General features: G+C 41.0%; 1 protein-coding gene across 1 annotated transcript in view; it reads left to right on the top strand.

The window, feature by feature from the left end:
* The window catches only part of kiaa1109 (KIAA1109), a 99,412-nt gene that overhangs the window by 1,494 nt on the left and 81,236 nt on the right, over positions 1-16,682 (top strand). Inside the window, exons 2-13 of the mRNA XM_084144177.1 lie at positions 11,757-11,886; positions 12,253-12,369; positions 12,577-12,655; positions 12,760-12,824; positions 12,984-13,240; positions 13,345-13,538; positions 13,655-13,734; positions 13,841-13,988; positions 14,115-14,271; positions 14,443-14,521; positions 15,383-15,474; positions 15,992-16,109. Of these exons, the coding sequence (XP_084000303.1) occupies positions 11,790-11,886; positions 12,253-12,369; positions 12,577-12,655; positions 12,760-12,824; positions 12,984-13,240; positions 13,345-13,538; positions 13,655-13,734; positions 13,841-13,988; positions 14,115-14,271; positions 14,443-14,521; positions 15,383-15,474; positions 15,992-16,109 (1,483 nt within the window). The 5' untranslated portion in view covers positions 11,757-11,789. The remainder of the gene's footprint in view (positions 1-11,756; positions 11,887-12,252; positions 12,370-12,576; positions 12,656-12,759; positions 12,825-12,983; positions 13,241-13,344; positions 13,539-13,654; positions 13,735-13,840; positions 13,989-14,114; positions 14,272-14,442; positions 14,522-15,382; positions 15,475-15,991; positions 16,110-16,682) is intronic.

Raw genomic sequence — 16,682 nt, 5'->3', positions numbered from 1 at the left:
TTTGCTTGTGTGTGTTCACCACTACTGACCTCTCATTTTTCTGAGTAACAACTGGACTACACCCATACCATACTTGTGCGTTCAGCCTTACTCACACACAGGTAGCTCAGAGGTTTCACTCTTGCCCTACTCCACATGACCTGCCTGAGAAACTCGGCCCCATTCAATCAATACTTGGAAGTGTCCTGGTTAAACAATACCCTTCCAGTGTTGTTGGAGTGCAAGCTTATGCCTTAACCACAAGAGCTGCAAACTAGGCTATGTCTGGTCAGTTTAGGATAGTTGATTTCAAACACTTTCTGAACGAAACTTTTTATACATATTTGCCTATGGTAGAAGTGGTCAGAAAGTAACTTTTTGGACCTGAATGCCAAAACATTTAGGAGATCAAATTTGACCTATTTTGCATACCCCACCCTATCATGAGACATCCATGTCTTCATCGCTGCAAAATATAAATGGTTGAGTTTCATTATCATTTAAAAGCTTACAAACAGGGTTGTCAAACTATTTTATAATTTCTACAATTGTAAAAATATACACTGCTCAAAAAAATAAAGGGAACACTAAAATAACACATCCTAGATCTGAATGAATGAAATAATCTTATTAAATACTTTTTTCTTTACATAGTTGAATGTGCTGACAACAAAATCACACAAAAATTATCAATGGAAATCAAATGTATCAACCCATGGAGGTCTGGATTTGGAGTCACCCTCAAAATGAAAGTGGAAAACCACACTACAGGCTGATCCAACTTTGATGTAATGTCCTTAAAACAAGTCAAAATGAGGCTCAGTAGTGTGTGTGGCCTCCACGTGCCTGTATGACCTCCCTACAACGCCTGGGCATGCTCCTGATGAGGTGGCGGATGGTCTCCTGAGGGATCTCCTCCCAGACCTGGACTAAAGCATCCGCCAACTCCTGGACAGTCTGTGGTGCAACGTGGCGTTGGTGGATGAAGCGAGACATGATGTCCCAGATGTGCTCAATTGGATTCAGGTCTGGGGAACGGGCGGGCCAGTCCATAGCATCAATGCCTTCCTCTTGCAGGAACTGCTGACACACTCCAGCCACATGAGGTCTAGCATTGTCTTGCATTAGGAGGAACCCAGGGCCAACCGCACCAGCATATGGTCTCACAAGGGGTCTGAGGATCTCATCTCGGTACCTAATGGCAGTCAGGCTACCTCTGGCGAGCACATGGAGGGCTGTGCGGCCCCCCAAAGAAATGCCACCCCACACCATGACTGACCCACCGCCAAACCGGTCATGCTGGAGGATGTTGCAGGCAGCAGAACGTTCTCCACGGCGTCTCCAGACCCTGTCATGTCTGTAACATGTGCTCAGTGTGAACCTGCTTTCATCTGTGAAGAGCACAGGGCGCCAGTGGCGAATTTGCCAATCTTGGTGTTCTCTGGCAAATGCCAAACGTCCTGCACGGTGTTGGGCTGTAAGCACAACCCCCACCTGTGGACGTCGGGCCCTCATACCACCCTCATGGAGTCTGTTTCTGACCGTTTGAGCAGACACATGCACATTTGTGGCCTGCTGGAGGTCATTTTGCAGGGCTCTGGCAGTGCTCCTCCTGCTCCTCCTTGCACAAAGGCGGAGGTAGCAGTCCTGCTGCTGGGTTGTTGCCCTCCTACGGCCTCCTCCACGTCTCCTGATGTACTGACCTGTCTCCTGGTAGCGCCTCCATGCTCTGGACACTACACTGACAGACACAGCAAACCTTCTTGCCACAGCTCGCATTGATGTGCCATCCGGGATGAGCTGCACTACCTGAGCCACTTGTGTGGGTTGTAGACTCCTTCTCATGCTACCACTAGAGTGAAAGCACCGCCAGCATTCAAAAGTGACCAAAACATCAGCCAGGAAGCATAGGAACTGAGAAGTGGTCTGTGGTCACCACCTGCAAAACCAGTCCTTTATTGGGGGTGTCTTGCTAATTGCCTATAATTTCCACCTGTTGTCTATTCCATTTGCACAACAGCATGTGAAATGTATTGTCAATCAGTGTTGCTTCCTAAGTGGACAGTTTGATTTCACAGAAGTGTGATTGACTTGGAGTTACATTGTGTTGTTTAAGTGTTCCCTTTATTTTTTTGAGCAGTGTATATAAATAGTAAATTTTTGACCTTTTTTAAAGGGGCAATCTGCAGTTGCTACATACAGGGGGAAAAAAGTATTTAGTCAGCCACCAATTGTGCAAGTTCTCCCACTTAAAAAGATGAGAGAGGCCTGTAATTTTCATCATAGGTACACGTCAACTATGACAGACAAAATGAGAAAAAAAATCCAGAAAATCACATTGTAGGATTTTTTATGAATTTATTTGCAAATTATGGTGGAAAATAAGTATTTGGTCAATAACATAAGTTTCTCAATACTTTGTTATATACCCTTTGTTGGCAATGACACAGGTCAAACGTTTTCTGTAAGTCTTCACAAGGTTTTCACACACTGTTGCTGGTATTTTGTCCCATTCCTCTATGCAAATCTCCTCTAGAGCAGTGATGTTTTGGGGCTGTCGCTGGGCAACACGGACTTTCAACTCCCTCCAAATATTTTCTATGGGGTTGAGATCTGGAGACTGGCTAGGCCACTCCAGGACCTTGAAATGCTTCTTACGAAGCCACTCCTTCGTTGCCCGGGCGGTGTGTTTGGGATCATTGTCATGCTGAAAGACCCAGCCACGTTTCATCTTCAATGCCCTTGCTGATGGAAGGAGGTTTTCACTCAAAATCTCACGATACATGGCCCCATTCATTCATTCCTTAACACGGATCAGTCGTCCTGGTCCCTTTGCAGAAAAACAGCCCCAAAGCATGATGTTTCCACCCCCATGCTTCACAGTAGGTATGGTGTTCTTTGGATGCAACTCAGCATTCTTTGTCCTCCAAACACGACGAGTTGAGTTTTTACCAAAAAGTTCTATTTTGGTTTCATCTGACCATATGACATTCTCCCAATCCTCTTCTGGATCATCCAAATGCACTCTAGCAAACTTCAGACAGGCCTGGACATGTACTGGCTTAAGCAGGGGGACACGTCTGGCACTGCAGGATTTGAGTCCCTGGCGGCGTAGTGTGTTACTGATGGTAGGCTTTGTTACTTTGGTCCCAGCTCTCTGCGGGTCATTCACTAGGTCCCCCCGTGTGGTTCTGGGATTTTTGCTCACCGTTCTTGTGATCATTTTGACCCCACGGGGTGAGATCTTGCATGGAGCCCCAGATCGAGGGAGATTATCAGTGGTCTTGTATGTCTTCCATTTCCTAATAATTGCTCCCACAGTTGATTTCTTCAAACCAAGCTGCTTACCTATTGCAGATTCAGTCTTCCCAGCCTGGTGCAGGTCTACAATTTTGTTGGAGTGTGACTGTTTGAGGTTGTGGACAGGTGTCTTTTATACTGATAACAAGTCAAACAGGTGCCATTAATACAGGTAACGAGTGGAGGACAGAGGAGCCTCTTAAAGAAGAAGTTACAGGTCTGTGAGAGCCAGAAATCTTGCTTGTTTGTAGGTGACCAAATACTTATTTTCCACCATCATTTGCAAATAAATTCATAAAAAATCCTACAATGTGATTTTCTGGATTTTTTTTCTCTCAATTTGTCTGTCATAGTTGATGTGTACCTATGATGAAAATTACAGGCCTCTCTCATCTTTTTAAGTGGGAGAACTTGCACAATTGGTGGCTGACTAAATACTTTTTTCCCCCACTGTACATTTTTGAAATGATAAATTAATGATGTACTCATGGATTCATGAAGAATAACTTTATAAATGCCTCATGAGCTTAATTCAACTTTCATACCTCATCAGAACCAAAAATATAAGCTTGTTTTACTCCAATGCTTGTAAACAAAGTAAACGTAAACAAACACTATACCATCAAAACATGGTTAAAACTATAATTGTGATATCATGGATGGTCAGTCCTTGCATCCATAACTCTGTCTATGAATTTGAGAGTTTTTTTTAGATTTCTCCAGCCCAATCCCTCAGCTTTTTACTGAAACAGTGGCGGGGACACACTTTTGTTTTGTTTCAACTGCTAATTGCCGCTTTAACATCAATTATCTAAAAGTGCGTGAACTCTGATTATTTTCATTTTCGAGTATGTGGTAACTTAGCCTCTGCCGATTCCTCAACAACTGGATGTTCCTGTTTTCAGGGGAAATAGAAAGAGAGCCTGTGACGCGACTTCTGCTTTGGACGTTAACTCTTTACGCTCGTACTCGTATACGGGTTGAAAATGGCAGATTTGGGCATTGATAAGTGCCTAAATTGGAACGCAGTGGCTGTACCGTAACATGCTATAAATGACGTCAGAGCTCTGGCTCTGCGCTTCACAGTGCTGTATGGGTTTTGACTGACAGCTGTTCTGAACTTGAGCACCGCGCGACAAGAAGTTGCCTCCATCCCTCCTGGTAATTGGGCAACTTTTGCAAATGTTTTGTTGTCTGAGTGAGGGAAATGCTGTAAATTAAGATGACTTGATGTATTTTGAAAGATGAGATGTTGAGGATTATAATAATTAACGCATTGATCTCATACAAGCAAGCCAAACACCCGTGAGTCCAAATATACACTTCACATTTCCAAATCATAAAACTCATGTTAAATACAGTGTCAACATTTATGATCACTATGTTTGATATACAGTTACAAGATTACATGTCTTCATACCCTGGGGTTGTTCTGAACAGAATGAGCATATGTTTGTTTATTGTGAAGAAAATGAGCCGCGGCACACGCACCAGAATGCACTCATGACTCCTTTCTATGCGAAAAAAATACATGTTTCTCTGAATTGCCTTGTGAAAGCCTAACACTGTAAGCTTGTATTTTATAACTTAGCTAGTCATGTTGGCAATAGAACAAGCTTTCAAATCATGCCCACCTTACCCGGATTGTGATTTATAATGGACTGTTTTTGTATTGAGTAAAGAACAACAGTATTTGTGTGATAGCGGGGAATTAGGGTTGTGTTCCAAACGAAACAATGACAAGTGTCCTTGCTATAGTTCTTTAACGGCACAGATAGAAGAGTTAAAAAAATTACCTTTTTATAGTGAAGACTCTTTGAGTCATAAAAGTGCATTGAAATTGCTTAGGAACTGCATACTTTGAAGAGGTGTGTGTGTGTGTGTGTGGCCACTTGGAGACACCAGTTAGTCCTCTCACTTAAACTCTTCTGTTTTAGTCTTATGTTGCATCTACCCCACATTTTCCAGGAATGGTCTTATCATGTTACTGAATGTATCCAGAGTATTTTCAGATTTTGTTATCAACAAATGCGGCGAAAAGTACAGTAAATGTGAAATGCACATAAAATCAACAGTGTAATGTTTGGATTCAGCCTTGTCAGGGAACTGTTGTGTACTCAACTTTTGTCTAGTCATTTTCCCATTATCTCCAAACTGTCCCCTTTCAATTGCTACAGTGGTTATGCATTTCATATTTCTTCTGTAAGAAAGATTTCAATTTAGCCCTATCAATATAGGCCAATTCCCACGAGTGTAAATGGTTAACAAGGCAACACTGATATTGTGAAGGAGGAAACAAAGTACTTTAAGCATATGTTTTTGTTTCAGTCACCTCCACCTCTCCTCTAACTGAAGCTAATTGTAGAGATTTTTTCTATTGGTAATGTCAAATTAACAGCCATACAGAAAGACTCGTGTGAAGGTGAAATTACAGAGGAGGAACTTCTGGATGCAATTAAAGACTTTAAGTCCGGGAAAACTCCAGGGTTGGATGGCATACCAGTCGAGGTATACCAAACCTTTTTTGATATACTGAGAGGACCGTTATTAGCATGTTTTAACCACTCCAATGTAAATGGTAGATTATCAGACACTCAAGAAGAAGGTCTGATTTCATTATTACTGAAACAGGATACAAGTGGAAAATATAAAGATCCAGTCCATTAAAAAAATTGGAGGCCCCTTACACTTCAGTGTTGTGATGCAAAAATTCTAGCAAAATGTATAGAATTAAAAAGGTATTGTCGGACATTATTCATTCTAATCAGACAGGTTTTTTACATGGATGATACATTTGAGATAATATAAGGCAAATACTGGGAACAATAGAACACTATGAAAAATCTGGGAAACCAGGCATGCTATTCATAGCAGACTTTGAAAAGGCATTTGATAAAGTACGACTGGGGTTTTTATATAAATGCCTGGAGCATTTCAATTTTGGAGAATCTCTTATAAAATGGGTTAAAATCATGTATAGTAACCCTAGGTGTAAAATAGTAAATAATGGCTATTTCTCAGAACGTTTTAAACTGTCAAGAGGAGTGAAACAAGGTTGTCCACTATCAGCATATGTATTTATTATGGCCATCGAAATGTTAGCTATTAAAATCAGATCCAACAATAATATCAAGGGATTAGAAATGCAGGGCTTAAAACAAAGGTGTCATTGTACGCTGATGATTCATGTTTTCTTTTAAATTCACAACTTCAATCCCTCCACAGCCTCGTAGAGGATCTAGATGATACATTTTCTAACCTCTGGATTACAACCAAATTATGATAAATGTACTATATTACATATTGGATCACTAAAAAATTAAAAATGTACATTACCATGTAGTTTACCAATGAAATGGTCTGATGGTGATGTGGATATACTCGGAATACATATCCCAAATGAAATAAATGATCTCACTCCAATACATTTTAATAGAAAGTTAGCAAAAATAGATAAGATCTTGCCACCATGGAAAGGTAAATACCTGTCAATTTGTGTAAAAATCACCCTGATTAACTCTTTAGTATTATCCCAGTTTACCTATTTTTGCTTATGGTCTTGCCTACGCCTTGCGAACAGTTTTTAAATTATATGAGAAAAAAATATTCTATTTTATTTGGAACGACAAGCCAGACAAAATTAAACGGGCCTATTTATGTCATATGAATTCGGAGGACAGAAATTATTAAATATTAAAGCATTAGACCTATCACTAAAAGCTTCAGTCATACAAAAGTTATACTTAAATCCAAACTGGTTCTCTAGCAAATTAGTAAGATTGTCTCACCCCATGTTCAAGAATGGCCTTTTTCCCTTTATTCAGATTACAACCTCTCACTTTCAGTTATTTGAAAAGGAAATAATCTCCCAAATATCACTATTTCTAAAACAAGCCATAAAAAGTTGGTTGCAATTTCAATTGAATCATCCAGAAACGACAGAACAAATAATGCAACAAATATTGTGGGTAAACTTAAATATACTAATTGATTAAAAAATAAAATAAAAAAAGTAAACAATTTAAAAATAGAAAAACATGTATAATCTTCGTAAATTATATTGTAGGTAGGACTTATGTCGCACATGCAGCTAACAAAAACATATGGAAATGTCTGCTCTAACCAAAATTACAACCAAATAATTGCAGTATTACCGCAAAAATGGAAGAGGAAAGTGTCGGCCCTGCATTAAAGAACATAATTGGTTAAAGAAAGTTGTGATAAATAAAAAAGTATACCAGTTTCATTTAAGGACAAAAGGATTGACAGCCGTCCCATATAGATTGCAAAATAGTTGGGAAGCGATTTTTGACGTACCGATTCCATGGCATAGTGTTTATGAACTGATGCGCAAAACAACGCTGGATTCTAAACTTATAATTTTTCTATTTAAATTATTATACACAATTCTTGCTACCAATAGAATGTTATTTATATGGGGGATACAATCTTCCCAGCTCTGCAGATTTTGCTGCGAAGAGACAGAATCATTAGATCATTTGCTTTGGTACTGTCCATTTGTAGCTTGTTTTTGGACACAGGTCCAGGAATGGCTAAAGGATTGCATTATTTACCTGGTGCTAACCCTGCAGATAGCACTACTGGGTGATCTGAAAAGAACAAGAATAAAAAAAATAAAAAACAAGGCAACACTCCACCTCCACATTTTACTGGATTGGTTGAACAGTGCAGAAGAAGAACTTATTGAAATGATATAAATATAGATAATAGAATAGACATTCCTATTTAAGTTGACATTCTACGGTGGCTGGACCGGCGGCCACCTTTGCGGTAGTAATTGGAAGTAAAAAGGTTAATTCAAATTATATTTCAATGATGTACCAGTTAAATTGCAGTGTTCTGAAGGGATATGTCCACTATGAATTATATTTCTATTATTTAAATGACACCCACCCTGTATTCAAGAGTGTGCTGTGTTTCAGCTGATGGCGGGCATAACACAAACACCTTAGAATATGTAAAATAGGGTCAGATTTAGGCTTGGGCGATACCCCGGTATATGGTATAAACGGTATATTTTGAAATACCGACGGTATGATTTTCAATACCTTTAATTGAAAATCACCGCCTCGCAGGGGTGCGTGCTAAGCCACTGCTTATAACTAACTATAAGTTAAGCATAACTATGAAAAATCTAAAATGTTTCAAATAAAATAAATCCAGCTCATGGCTCCAGCTATGCATTTGGTTTACTAACTTGCTAGCTAAGTGGCTATATGTCAAGATCAAGCTTCTTGGTTACAGCAGAGACATTCTAGCCTGAGTACCAGTTTATTTAGCTAATATTGCACTCCTTGCCACTCCTTGTCATTGCCAAAGAGACTGTCCTTTCTGCCATCTTCAAATATGAACATTCTATCATTTAATGAGCTTGAGGAGAACAGAGGAGTTGATCCTGATTTGATAACCATCACAGCTATCCTCCAATCACAACAATTATCAAAATATTGGAACTATGTCACATTTTTTCTCCACAGAACACATTTGTGTCCGTTTGCTAAGCAACAGTTTTTTGTTTGTCCAGACGAAACCAGTCTGTCAAAAGTTGCTAGCTCACGTCTAAATTCTCAAACTAAATACAGTGAGGGAAAAAAGTATTTGATCCCCTGCTGATTTTGTACGTTTGCCTACTGACAAAGAAATGATCAGTCTATAATTTTAATGGTAGGTTTATTTGAACAGTGAGAGACAGAATAACAACAAAAAAATCCAGAAAAACGCATGTCAAAAATGTTATAAATTGATTTGCATTTTAATGAGGGAAATAAGTATTTGACCCCCTCTCAATCAGAAAGATTTCTGGCTCCCAGGTGTCTTTTATACAGGTAACGAGCTGAGATTAGGAGCACACTCTTAAAGGGAGTGATCCTAATCTCAGCTTGTTACCTGTATAAAAGACACCTGTCCACAGAAGCAATCAATCAATCAGATTCCAAACTCTCCACCATGGCCAAGACCAAAGAGCTCTCCAAGGATATCAGGGACAAGATTGTAGACCTACACAAGGCTGGAATGGGCTACAAGACCATCGCCAAGCAGCTTGGTGAGAAGGTCCTCTGAAGCTCAATTGGTAGAGCATGGCGCTTGTAACGCCAGGGTAGTGGGTTCGATCCCCGGGACCACCCATACGTAAAACATGTATGCACACATGACTGTAAGTCGCTTTGGATAAATGCGTCTGCTAAATGGCATATTAAGGTGACAACAGTTGGTGCGATTATTCGCAAATGGAAGAAACACAAAAGAACTGTCAATCTCCCTCGGCCTGGGGCTCCATGCAAGATCTCACCTCGTGGAGTTGCAATGATCATGAGAACGGTGAGGAATCAGCCCAGAACTACACGGGAGGATCTTGTCAATGATCTCAAGGCATCTGGGACCATAGTCACCAAGAAAACAATTGGTACCACACTACGCCGTGAAGGACTGAAATCCTGCAGCGCCCGCAATGTCCCCCTGCTCAAGAAAGCACATATACAGGGCCGTCTGAAGTTTGCCAATGAACATCTGAATGATTCAGAGGAGAACTGGGTGGAAGTGTTGTGGTCAGATGAGACCAAAATCGAGCTCTTTGGCATCAACTCAACTCGCCATGTTTGGAGGAGGAGGAATGCTGCCTATGACCCCAAGAACACCATCCCCACCGTCAAACATGGAGGTGGAAACATTATGCTTTGGGGGTGGTTTTCTACTAAGGGGACGGGACAACATCACCGCATCAAAGGGACGGTGGACGGGGCCATGTACCGTCAAATCTTGGGTGAGAACCTCCTTTCCTCAGCCAGGGCATTGAAAATGGGTCGTGGATGGGTATTCCAGCATGACAATGACCCAAAACTCATGGCCAAGACAACAAAGGAGTGGCTCAAGAAGAAGCACATTAAGGTCCTGGAGTGGCCTAGCCAGTCTCCAGACCTTAATCCCATAGATCATCTGTGGAGGGAGCTGAAGGTTCGAGTTGCCAAACGTCAGCCTCGAAACCTTAATGACTTGGAGAAGATCTGCAAAGAGGAGTGGAACAAAATCCCTCCTGAGATGTGTGCAAACCTGGTGGCCAACTACAAGAAACGTCTGACCTCTGTGATTGACAACAAGGGTTTTGCCACCAAGTACTAAGTCATGTTTTGCAGAGGGGTCAAATACTTATTTCCCTCATTAAAATGCAAATCAATTTATAACATTTTTGACATGCGTTTTTCTGGATTTTTTGTTGTTGTTATTCTGTCTCTCACTGTTCAAATAAACCTACCATTACAATTATAGACTCATGTCTTTGTCAGTGGGCAAACGTACAAAATCAGCAGGGGATCAAATACTTTTTTCCCCTCACTGTACATACTGAAATTCCAACCACAAAACCTCTTGCTTTGATTTTAAGACTCAGAATACAACAACTTGCCTAGCTAACAGCTAAATGTTTGTTTTTGACTTTGTTATCATTTCTAAATCTATTTTTGAGGCTGCACATGTTGTCATGGAAAATATTTATGTAATTTCCATCAACCAATTTGCAACTCTGCTGTAAATCCAGCTGCATATTGAACGTTGAGATTGCCGAAAGGCCAGTCTGTTTGGCAATGGAGTGGCAAGGAGTGGAATCTTAGCTAAAAAGACTGGTACCCAGACTAGAGCCATTCAATCCCCTCCTGCATAAAGATCCTGTTGCCTAAATTGTTTTGTGCGTCCAAAAAATCATATATATTATTTTAGAAATAACGCCGCTTGTGTGCACTTCCGGTAATATCGTATACCCCTTTATGGTACAGAAGCGGTATGACAATCTGGATACCGCCCAACCCTAGTCAAACTGCAACATAATATTTGAAAATGAAAACATTTGGATTTTTACATTCAAGGATTAAAAGAAAATTATACAAAAATTGTTAAATAGTTTGACAACCCTGTTTTGTAAGCTTTTAAATTATATCACACTCAACTGTTAATATTTTCCAGTGATGAAGACCTGGGATATCTCCTGGGAGGGTGGGTTTTGCAAAATCGGTCAACTTTGAGCACCTCTATCTCCTAAAATGTTTTTGCGTTCAGGTCCAAAAAGTCACTTTCTGACCACCTCTACCATGGGCAAATATGTATGAACGTTTCATTCAAATCAAAAGGGGTGTGGTCAAAAAGTGATTGAAATCAAATGGAATGACCCTTTACTAACATGTCATGCAATTCTTTTAACAATGTTGGCAACTAGTTAGGCTTTTCCAATCTGTTTCTCAGGGTCCCTCAACTATTGCACACTTTTGTTCATTTTTGTAGCAGCAAACCTGATTCAACCAAGCAAAGGCATTGATGATATGTTGACTAGTTGAATCTGTGTTAATGCTAGAACAGAAATGTGTTGTCTGGAGGTTTCCCAGAGGAATGGATTTTGAAACACTGAGTTATTTGGCTGTCTGCTGTGATAATCAGTGAACTCATCTTATGATCCATTTGGTCTGTTTCAGTGCTGGTTGTCATACTGAGCCACAGCTGTAACCATGGATGCCAAAGCCAATGACAGCACCTTCCCTAGCTTTGGAGACTTAGATGATTTCCTCACCAAGCATGACTCCAATTTTGTGTGGCTACTTGTGGGTAAGTGTTGAGGAAATGTTCTAGGGTGGGGGTGGAACAGCAGTGAATCTCAGCCATTTCTCACATTAGAGTTGATGAATGGGGAGCACTTAACTCCAAGTATACAGGCGTGAAGCCTCATTTAACACTCATAACGATATGAGGCATAGTTTAAACCCTCTGAGTCAGTGGTAACTAGGGGTGTAATTCCAATCCTAATGGTAACCCATCTTTCACTTGAGTCATGACAGGACATGGACCAGCTATTATGTCACTGTTGTGACAATCTTAATGAAGTCGTTACGACAGTACCAAACATTTCCTCTTTAACTAAGGATGGTGTGATATCAGTGACACTAGCTGACTACGCTCTGTTTTCTCTTCCAGCCACCATTCTGTCCTGTGGATGGATCATCTACCTGACCTACTACAACTCCCGCAACATCGGCCTCATCTTAACCCTCATCATCAACAGACTCTACAAGAATGGCTACATTCACATCGGTGAGTGTAAATAATGAAATTAAACAAGCTTGCAGATGCGTGAATATGAACCTTGCCAGAGACTTGCAGACTCAGACTTGGCTCCCAGTTGCCCTATTTATGGAATTCAGTGTGAATAATCGAATGTTAGCGTGTCTGAAACTGTGACCTACTCGGATCAGTTTTAGCATCACTGTCTGACTGTCTGTCTGTCCTCTCTCTCCACAGGCTCCTTCTCTTTCTCGGTGCTGTCGGGGAAGGTCATGTTCAGGGATGTGTACTTCATCAACGAAGATATGTCCATCAGGTGCTTACTTTTACACTATTATGTTATGTATTCTACTCTCTATACAATACATGCTTATATTCTAATACTATTTTATTCTACCTTCAATGTATATTGTGTTACAGAATACAAGATGGTTTCCTTATATTCCGCTGGTGGAAAATGTATAACCCTAAGCAGAAACAGCACGGTCAGTGGATTGTACAAGAGACATTATGGTTTTGAATTGGATATGGGAAACAAGTCCATAGGTGTAGGAGTGGTGGGAGGCTGCAGAAACTCAAATAGCTTGTACTCTTCTTGACCATCATGTCAAAGTTACAGATGATCTTGTTCTTTTCTTCTCCAGACCCCAAGGCTGAGACCAGGCTCTACGTGACCGTAAATGGATTTGAGTTCCACATTTACAACCGTACAGACCTCTACGCACGACTACAGGAGACCTTCGGGTTGGACCCGACCCTCATATCTCCCAAAAAAGACGAGGAGAGAGGAAGAGAGGAACGAGAAAAGAGCCTGGACAGTGTTAACATCAAAGCAGAGACTCCAGACCCGTCGTCATCTTGGAGATCCCTCATCCCCGTCATCAAAGTCAACATCAGCACAGTGAGTTTTCCATCACACCCACACACACTAGTCAATAGTTAGGTTATCTGAAAGTGCACTTATGTTTAATTCTCATCATCACTGTATCGTGTGTATTTCTCCAGGGTCGCTTGGCATTTGGGAACCACCACCTGCCACAGACGATATGTGTGAATTTTGAGGATGCCTTCCTGACCTACGCCACCAAACCCCCTTCCAGCCACCTGGACCAATACATGCACATCATCAAGGGCTCTCTGGAGAATGTCCGCGTCATGCTCGTACCCAGCCCACGCTACCTGGGCATGCAGAACGACGAGTAAGTTGACCTTTGACCCTAACCCGCATTACATGGGCCTGCTGAACGATAAGTGAGCTGACCATCGACCCTAACCTCTTAATCCTAAAGAATACAACCTCTGTTGTCCTTCATAGGCCGCCCAGACTGATGGGAGAAGGGTTTGTGGTCATGCAGTCTAATTACGTGGACATCTACTATTACCAGGATGAACCAGGTACGACCATATTGTGTAGAATTTGCCAGGATCGCAGAGTCCTGAATAGCTTTTTTTATACCTGTAAAGTCATTAGTAATTCATATTATTGTGTGTGTATTGTCAGGCCTGGTCCCAGAGGAGCAGGAGAGTGGGGATCCAGAGCTGTGTGGAGAGGGCACCAAACTGCAAGATCTGCCTCCCTGCTGGGGTCTGGACATAGTCTGTGGAAAAGGAACTGACTTCAACTATGGACCCTGGGCAGACAGGCAGAGGTACACACACACTAACTATACTACTACATAATACATCATTGGCTGTTCACCAGACTCAGCAGCATTCTCTCCTGTGTGCAGAGACCATAGAAATATAATTACTCATATTTATATTTCTGTATGCAGGGACTGCCTGTGGAAGTTCTTCCTCCCGGCAGACTACCAATCCTTGGGTGTTACGGAGGTGGCTCAGCCCGGCAAACCAAGACAGATCCTAGCCTTCGAGCTGCGCATGAACATTATCGCAGACGCCACCATAGACCTGCTCTTCACCAAAAACAGGGTACCAGGAGACCAGGCTGCTCTCTCCTCTCCTCTCCTCTCTCTCATTTTGTTAAAAGCTCCATGTATTAGATAATGTCAGATCTAAATAGCTGTAAAGTATTATAATCCATTCCACAATGGGATCATGTGTTTCTCTCATTATGTGCTCTATTGATTTTTCTGCTCTTAGGAAACCAATGCCATCCATGTGAATGTTGGAGCAGGCTCTTATCTGGAAGTGAACATCCCCATGACTGTGGGGGAGACTGGTGAGTTGGACACTGAGAGAAAGAACTGAGATTAGAAGAAAGTGGATGTCTTTAGTAGGGGTGTGCCGACCTTACCATACTCGTATTCGTATCCATAATTGACAGTTGATAGTCGGATCGGATGATATTCTTGATCGGAAAACACGGAAGTGTTTTAATATGCCTAAATAGATGTTGGCAAAATACCAATCTCCCTGCAAAATAAACTGCAGATTAGGAGCAGTGTGTGAAGGTGTGTGTGTGTCCTCAACTTGCAGAGGGCAGTTTGCTGTCACTCAGTCAGAATGCGCATCAAAGTTTCATATTTTCTCCCTACCTTCGCCCTGCTTGTTAGATACTATGCACATTGATAGCTTGACCAAATGTCCTACACATTTGATTTATCATAGTAGGAGGCTAACAGAAGGCAGCATCAATAAATGATCAAACCGAAACATGCAAGGAGAAGTGGTTGTGTGAAATTATGAAGCAAAGCGAGTGGACGTAGAAATACAGCTTCGCTCTTTCCAATCAGAGCAGCAGGATCAACGCCCTTCTCTTTACAGACAGGCAAACTAGCCAGTTTAGTTATTTAGACTACGTAGCAACTTGCATTTGATTGACTTACTTTCCGATCACGGATAATAACAAAACATATTTGGATCATAATCGTATCAGGACAATTGCCCATATCTGTTACGATACTCGTTTTATCCGACTACTCAGCCCACCCCTAGTCTTTAGGTCTATGGTTACAGGGTAAGACAGAGGAGGGATGCCGTGAAAGCATGCATTAATCATGACTCATTAATCAATATTACCATCAATAAAGTTCAAACTTGGATTGTCTGTGAGCATTCGTTCTCTCCTCTCTCTCCCCAGGCTACTCTCCCACCATCAAAGGTCAGCTGCTCCATGTTGACACCACCACCAGCATGCAGTACAGGACCCTGCTGGAGGCTGAGATGCTGGCTGTAAGTACAGTACAATAGGAATCTGTAGGGGACCTATTCTACCACAAGCCATAAACTGAATTTCCAATACAAGTTTTGTACTGCAACAGAGTGATTTGTGGGATTCAAATTCATACCATGGATCATACGCAAAAATGTATGCACGCATGACTGTAAGTCGCTTTGGATAAAAGCGTCTGCTAAATGGCATATTATTATTATTATTATTTAGCTATTTGATTTTGAATTGTAGGATCCCTTTAGGTTTAAAAGTAATAATATATAAAAATGCTTTAATAAAATATTGAATTTGGCCTTTACTACTATAGCCCATAGAAACACATTTAATAACACATTCATAAATGACAAGAAATACAGTTAGAAAATAAATCAGACGCAGATTTTGATGGCGTAAAAAAAAAAGATTGACGTCAATAGACTCTCAATCCCTTGATGAGTTGAATCAGGTGTGCTATTGCAACCCCTTGAAAGGCTAACCTGTTGACATGACCATCCACTCTCTCACATGTCCCCTCAGTTCCATGTGATTGCCAGCTATCCCCGTGTATGGAACATGCCCCAGTCCTGGAACTGTGAGATAGAGGTGTACAAGGCCACGTATCACTTCATTTACGCCCAGAAGAACTTCTTCACAGGTAAGACCCCCATTTCCTCTCAATCAGTCTATAGACAAATGTATTATACACATACACTACCGTTCAAAAGTTTGGGGTCACTTAGAAATGTCCTTGTTTTCGAAAGAAAAGCAATTTTTTGGTCCATTAAAATAACATCAAATTGATCAGAAATACAGTGTAGCCATTGTTAATGTTGTAAATGGCTATTGTAGCTGGAAACGGCTGATTTTTAATGGAATATATACATAGGCGTACAGAGGCCCATTATCAGCAACTATCAGTCCTGTGTTCCAATGGCACGTTGTGTTTGCTAATCCAAGTTTATCATTTTAAAAGGCTAATTCTTCATTAGAAAACCCTTTTGCAATTATGTTAGCACAGCTGAAAACTGTTGTGCTGATTTAAAGAAGCAATAAAACTGGCCTTCTTGAGACTAGTTGAGTGTCTGGAGCATCAGCAATTGTGGGTTCGATTACAGGCTCAAAATGGCCAGAAACAAATAACTTTCTTCTGAAACTCGTCAGTCTATTCTTGTTCTGAGAAATGAAGGCTATTCCATGCGAGAAATTGCCAAGAAACTGAAGATCTCGT

Source organism: Coregonus lavaretus (assembly GCF_964263955.1).
Source record: "Coregonus lavaretus genome assembly, chromosome: 27".
NCBI classification, from domain to species: Eukaryota; Metazoa; Chordata; class Actinopteri; order Salmoniformes; family Salmonidae; genus Coregonus; species Coregonus lavaretus.
This window is presented reverse-complemented; position numbering and strand designations above follow the sequence as displayed.